At 44.2% G+C, this 6,832-nt stretch overlaps 1 protein-coding gene across 1 annotated transcript; it reads left to right on the top strand.

Annotated features, from left to right (window-relative positions):
- Positions 1–963: 963 nt before the first annotated feature.
- Positions 964–5,133, top strand: LOC139464460 (uncharacterized). Its single transcript, XM_071245987.1, has 4 exons — positions 964–1,033; positions 2,759–2,902; positions 3,109–4,141; positions 4,193–5,133. The coding sequence occupies exons 1-4, from the start codon at positions 970–972 to the stop codon at positions 5,061–5,063; spliced, it is 2,112 nt and encodes a 703-aa protein (XP_071102088.1). The 5' UTR covers positions 964–969; the 3' UTR covers positions 5,064–5,133.
- The last annotated feature ends 1,699 nt before the right edge of the window (positions 5,134–6,832 follow it).

Below are 6,832 nucleotides of genomic sequence, written 5' to 3'. Positions count from 1 at the left end.
ACCTGTCCAGAATGGCATAAAAACACTGATAAAGCAGTTTGTTAAAAAGCAATGGCCTATTTGAATTTGGATTTTGCATTTACTTTCTTTAAGAATTCTTGGTTATTTATTTTGATTTTTTGTTTGTTTGTTTGTTGTTTAACACCAGCTACATGACGGCGGTCTGTGAATAATGGAGTCTGGAACACAAACCAGTGATTGGCATCATGAGCATCGATCTAAGCAACTGGGGTAGGATGACATGCATGAACAAAGTCACGACAAGCATCTTACGACAAGCATGGGTTGCTGAAGACTAATTCTAACCCGGATCTTCACGGGCTTCGTGATTTATGAGATTTCAAATGTAAAGTTCAGTGGTGTATAGCGGTCATTCTATGGCAATCCCGTGTCGACGTCGTAGTATCACCATAAAAATGACACATGTCGCAAATTTTGGCGAACCAGGTTCCGCCCAATAATAATTCACGTAGACACGAGGTAGCACTGGCTTGCTGTCAACGCGCATTACGGAGACTTCACTGCGCATGCTCAAACATTTGGGTTGCTTATAAAACTGAAACAGGTTCTGAATCCGCCACAACAGCTACCTTGCTTAATCCACAGCTGTCCGGGCGGGCAGAGCCAAATAGGTGAGTAAGTGTGAAAAGTGGATTGGCATACAGAATCGGAACTGTTCCCGCAAACGTGGATATTCTAAACCATTGTTGGGATATTGTGTTACTGTTTTCCATACCTTCTATACTTTATCAGTAATGTTAAATACATTCCTCGGAAAATTAATTTTGCTTTCAAAATTACTTCATTTCTGTCATTTACCTTCGTTTCTTAAAATCATTCGCGTATTTTATTTTTGATATGTGTACTTCAGCTTTGTTAGCATGATATTTTGGTACAACTCTTCTTCAAATGAAAGAATTCTATTTTTCTCTTTATTTTTCAGAATTTCGTTGGCCCGCATCTTTCAAAATGAAGTGTTTCGTCCCTCTCGCGTGTCTTTTGGTGGTGGCCACAGGATACGCAGTAAAGAAACGTAGGTTATTTCATATTATCTTTTATATGTCTCTTTCATTGAATGTCCTATAACTCAGTTGGGTCACAAAATGCTCAGTTTATGATGTCTGTCGAAACGGCCGAAGGAAATAGGGTGGTTAGGCTTCTTGATCTGCCTGATTGTTGTCATCTACTTGTGGCGTGGATCGTTGATCAAACGTTCAGCCTCTGGACCAGACCCATGTCACACATGACGTGATGGTGAGATGAGGTGAAATGGAGTTTAGTGTCGCGTCCAAGATTATTGCACTTATATAGCGACGTGCATGCACGTGTATGTGTGTGTGTGTGGCTGCTTGTACTAGTCCGGACTGATGCCGATTTATAGTGCTAGCTCACTGAGATACCATGCCGTAATTTAACATGAATACCCCACTCTGACACAGTATACTGACTCCGAGCCGATCAGTCCTTGTTTTAGCCCCTTAATGCCGAGCGCCAGACAGGGTAACCACAAGTACGATCTTTTAACGTCTTTTGGTAGGACGCGGCCGGGAATCGAACCCCAGACCTCCGCTCTCCGGGCGGACGCTCTACCATTAGACCACGGAGGCGGTATCACATGGCGTGATAGAGTTTGTGTCTTTGTGATATAACATTCAGTAACTCGTATTTCGAAGTTTATTGAATACTGTATGCTCGGATGGGAAGGATACGTTCACCTTTTCGCGAACACATGTATCGTCACTATTTGACACTGATTTATAAACAGATACATGGATTGGGAATTGCATAGTGGACAATATTCAGGACTTCAGGAAAGATTTCTTAAAGTTATGGAGTGGGTTTTCGATGCATTTATTTCTAAGAGTACGGAGTTTTATCAGATGAGAACCTTTTTGTTGACAAATATATTGTGTGTATATTTTATATTAGAATAGTTTCACATGTAAGCCAAACGTGCAATGGCCATTCCTCACACAATTTTTGATTGAAGTTACTGTTAAGCATTTCGTCGGCCTCCTATTTCATATCAAGAACATACTTTTTTTTAATTTAATCAAAGAATAACTCCTATATGACATCCTTGAAATCTTATTTATTACTGACCGATTTAGGTTCATGCAATGCCGGGCTATATCTTTGAGTGGAAAAAAAGTGCAGTTCTTTTGTTGAATATCAGTAACTATCCATACCTGCATTCAATCATTGCTATACATGTGACGCATGTGGATAGATTGCATATCTGTATGCGAATGGATTAATGCGATCGATCACTGAACCGCCTATATGAATGTGTGTAGGGCAGGGATGGCACATTCGTCTATGCTGCTCACAATTCATTGGGCAGAGTTTCGTCCCTTAGGCGTGCCAGGATGGGCTCGAAACCTGATTATTGTTCCAGGAGAGGGGGGGGGGGGGGGAAGGGGGGGTTAACCAATGGTATAAACGTCTAGGATTTGCTCCACTTTGGGCTGGTGTCCAGGTACCCGTTCCCCTAAACAAGATGATCGCAACTCTCATACTTTAACATAGACTTACGACAATCGTAGCTCTTAGATCGCTTTGTGGAACGTGGCCCTGTCCCAAATCTGATATCCAACATGGGTACAATGTGTGAAGCGCCTTTCTGGTGTCCCCCGCCGTGATAATGCTGTAATATTGCTAAAAGCGGCGTAAAACCATATTCACTCACTCTCTCACGCACTATATCTTGCACATTTTTGTCTGATGGTATCAATGTTGTTCTTTACTCCACTGATAGCACCGTGCGATAAAAGGCCATACAAAGGGGACAAAAGGAAGTTTGAACAGTTCATTCCTGGGGTAGGATGGAAAGCCATGTGGTGTGCCGTCGGCACAGCTTACAATCAAGCTACATGCGACTGTTCCATCACCATTAGAAAAGGTAAGACTTGAGATTTTTAATAACGAAATATTACAATTCGCACCTGACAGCCCCGTCATGAGCTTTCTACCAAGTGCAGTGAATGCCACTTTAGACATATCTCTTCACTGACAATGTTAATTAACGTTAAACGCCATTTCATGTGTATCATCTGAACATTGATGACGTTTATCCTGTAAAATTATCTGTATCATTTCTATTTGCAGATGACCGTGTCAAACCTGGCTATGGCTGGAAGTCCAAAGGCTATGGCAAAAAGGGTTATGATAATGGTTATAATAATGGCAATGGCAATGGCAATGGTTATGATAATGGTTATGATAATGGCAATGGCAATGGTTATGATAATGGTTATGATAATGGCAATGGCAATGGAAATGGCAATGGCAATGGCAATGGCAATGGCAATGGCAATGGAAATGGAAATGGAAATGGCAACGATGATAGCTGGCTGTACGGTGGCGGCCGTCCAGAGCCTTACCCAGAGGCTCCCTTCCCAGAAGGCTTCCCCATCGGAGTCGTTGGCGGACCTCTACCGGGTCTCCTGAACTTCCTCTCTGGAGGTGGTGGAGGAGGTGGTGGCTCAGGAGGCTGGGATGATGATGATGATGATGATGACGACGACGACGATGATGATGATGATGACGATGACGACGACGATGATGATGATGACGATGATGACGATGATGAATACGAAATTTATGATGATGACGATGATGACGATGATGATGACGACGATGACGACGACGACGATGGGGCCATCCTCAACCTTCTTTCAACTGTTGTCAGCCTCCTCACTAGCGTGCTCTCCGGTGGTGCTGGTGCTGGTGCTGGTGCTGGTGGTGCTGGTGGTGCTGGTGGCGGAAGCGGATTTGGTGGCGGAAACGGCGCAGGAAACGGCGGCGGCTTTGGCGGCGGAAACGGTGGCGGCTTTGGCGGCGGAAACGGTGGCGGCTTTGGCGGTTTGGGATTTGGATCAGCAAGTGCAAGCGCAAGAGCTAATGCAGCTGCCCGTGCCAGTGGTGGTGGATTTGGTGGGTTTGGATCCTCCTCTGCTTCGGCTTCTGCTGATGCCTCGGCATCTGCTAACATCGCCGCCCTTCTAGGTCAATTTGCTCAAGCCTCTGCTCGTGCTAGTGCTAGTGCTGCTGCAAACGCCGGTTCTGGTTTCTCAGGCGGTTTCAATTTCGGCTCTTCTAGCGCCTCTGCTGATGCATCTGCTTCTGCTCGAGCTGGATCGTTTGGCTCTGGTGGCTCCGGAGGTTCTCGCGGATCTAGTCGCTCTAGAAGCTTCGGATCTGGAGGATTTGGACGCTTTGGATATGATGACGATGACGACTGCGGTGACGATAATGGCAATGGCAACGGCAACGGCAACGGCAATGGCAATGGCAATGGCAATGGCAATGGCAATGGCAACGGTAATGGCAATGGCAATGGCAATGGCTGGGGCAATGGCAATGGCAACGGCAACGGCAACGGCAACGGCAACGGCAACGGCAACGGCAATGGCAACGGCAACGGCAACGGCAACGGCGACAATGGTAATGGAAATGGTAATGGCAATGGTGATGACTGGGATGACTTTGGCTGGGATGATGATGACTGGAGCGATGACAATGGTGATGATTTTGATGACGATAATGATGATTTCTGGGATGACTGGGATGACGATGATCGTTGGGGAGATGACGATAACGATGATTGGGATGACGATGATCGTTGGGGAGACGACGATAACGATGATTGGGATGACGATGATCTTTGGGATGATGATCGTTGGGGAGACGACGACGACAACGATGATAATGATGACTGGGATGATGATGATCGTTGGGGAGACAACGACGACAACGATGATAATGGTGATGATGATAATGGCAACGGCGCATACGCATTCCTCAGGAGAGCTCTTGCTAGAGCAAGTGCTAGAGCAAGAGCTTCTGCAAGTGCAGCAGGAAGAAGAGGATCAGGTGGCTCAGGTGGCTCAGGTGGCTCAGGCGGCTCAGGAGGCTCAGGAGGCTCAGGCGGATCAGGTGGCTCAGGCGGCTCAGCAAGTGCTCGGGCAAGAGCTTTTGCTAGAGCTAGTGCAAGGGCCTCCTCAAGCAACGGGGGCAAAGGGGGATATTATGGAAAGAAACGCAGCTACACCTCTTATTAAGAACATAGAACATTTAATTCCAAATGAGGATCCAAGCGGGTAGACTGGTTGTCAAGGAATGACTGTTCGTATGGTGGTTCACTTTGGTTCCTCGCAGGCTGTGGAATACTGACATCATTTTCCATTTCTTGTGAAATAAAACAACTGTGTATATTCTGTCATAGTGACTGTACGCTGAAACCAAAAAAATAAACTTTTTGTCTATATTTTCAAATGTACGTTTCTCATTTGTACCATACATTTTTAGAAATATCGGCCTGCACTCCAGGAGTAGCTTGAATTGTAACCGAGATACACCTAAGAGGTCTCATTATCTTATTTCGGAATACTTCCGGATAAAATACTGTACAGTCAACTCTAACGTTTCGGTAAATTCTTATACAAAACGTCGTATATGTCGTATATATACAGATATACCTTCCTGCCCTGAGTGTGCAATGCTGATAGTCCCCCCGGTCAGCTAATTCATTATTTCTAGTGTCAAGAGATGCTCCCTTCACTTTCCCCACCCCACCCCACCCCACACCCTTTTTTTTGCGGATTTGTTTCTGTGAGGATGCAAGTCACATTTTCTGCTCAGATTGGCAAAATCAAACAAGTAAATTCGGCAGAGATGATTAACTTAAACAGCAAGTATATCCATGATCTGATATGGCTCATAATTGACAAATAGCCAATTCCTGTACACAGATTTGCCCAACTGAGCTGGAAATAAGTGACACGGCCTCAATGTGTTTTATATCTAGATCTATGCATAAAGTTTCAGAGTGACAAAAAAACTATACACACGATTGTGTGACAAGGGCGATCACTTCACTTTTCAAATTGTTAACGCTCCGTTCATGTCGATCAATACCCCAGCGGCTCAAACGTGTTTGTGTTTACACTTCACGCATTGTTTGGTACAATGGCGCATGCTCTTTCAACGAAGAGTTCGAAGAGCGTCACATTACTCTTGTTACAGCTCAGTCCTCAGTAAACCTTCAACAAGTTTTGTGTTCGCCATGTGGAAGACATTTCTAAATTAGACGCATCATGGGTGGCAAAAAATATGTCTGATGAAAATCCCTTTTTGCACCCGTGTTTTTCTTAATGAACAGTTGACATGCATTTGCATGTGTTTGTGACGGGTGCACCGATGAAGCAGGATACGCTAACCTTTTCGCGAAAACCTGGTATCATCACCATTCGAGAAAGTGAGTAATTGATAACTGCTTAACGCCGCACCAGCAATCTTGCAACTATTCGCTGTGACGTTATTGTTTGAGAGTGATTTTCACACACATGTGCTTAAGATACAGTGGAAATTGTGGAAAGGACCTTGCTTATGGATTTTGCTTTATGGGTTTTGTCACTGTTAGCAAACAAATGTCTTAGTCATGACTTCATAGGGTGAAATTGGAAGCATAATACTACTTTAGATTATATACTAAAATGTTCCTACGATATGCTAATATTACGAAATTATATTTGCAAGTTGACACGTGGGCACCTGCCGTGAGGTGACAGGTGATCTCTGTCACTTCCTTGTGCTTGAAATTAACAACAGCTGACATTGTTCATTGGAGCTAAAATACTCTCAACTCATAAAGAAAGAAGTTTTTTAGTTATTTGAAGTGTTAAAAGTAGCGTGCTATGAAAATGAAGTTCAATTCAACATTGGCTGTACTGCAGCAAATTATTTCGTAGAGGATTCTTGGTCGCATCGACGTGTTTAGGTCAGTAAGATTTGTCTTTTTGAATAATATTGAGTAACGGGCCCTCTCTTA

Source organism: Haliotis cracherodii, unplaced genomic scaffold (genome assembly GCF_022045235.1).
Source record: "Haliotis cracherodii isolate W230 unplaced genomic scaffold, xgHalCrac1.p SCAF_17, whole genome shotgun sequence".
NCBI classification, from domain to species: Eukaryota; Metazoa; Mollusca; class Gastropoda; order Lepetellida; family Haliotidae; genus Haliotis; species Haliotis cracherodii.
Note: the sequence above shows the minus strand (reverse complement) of the source record. Positions and strands in the feature narration are given on the sequence as shown.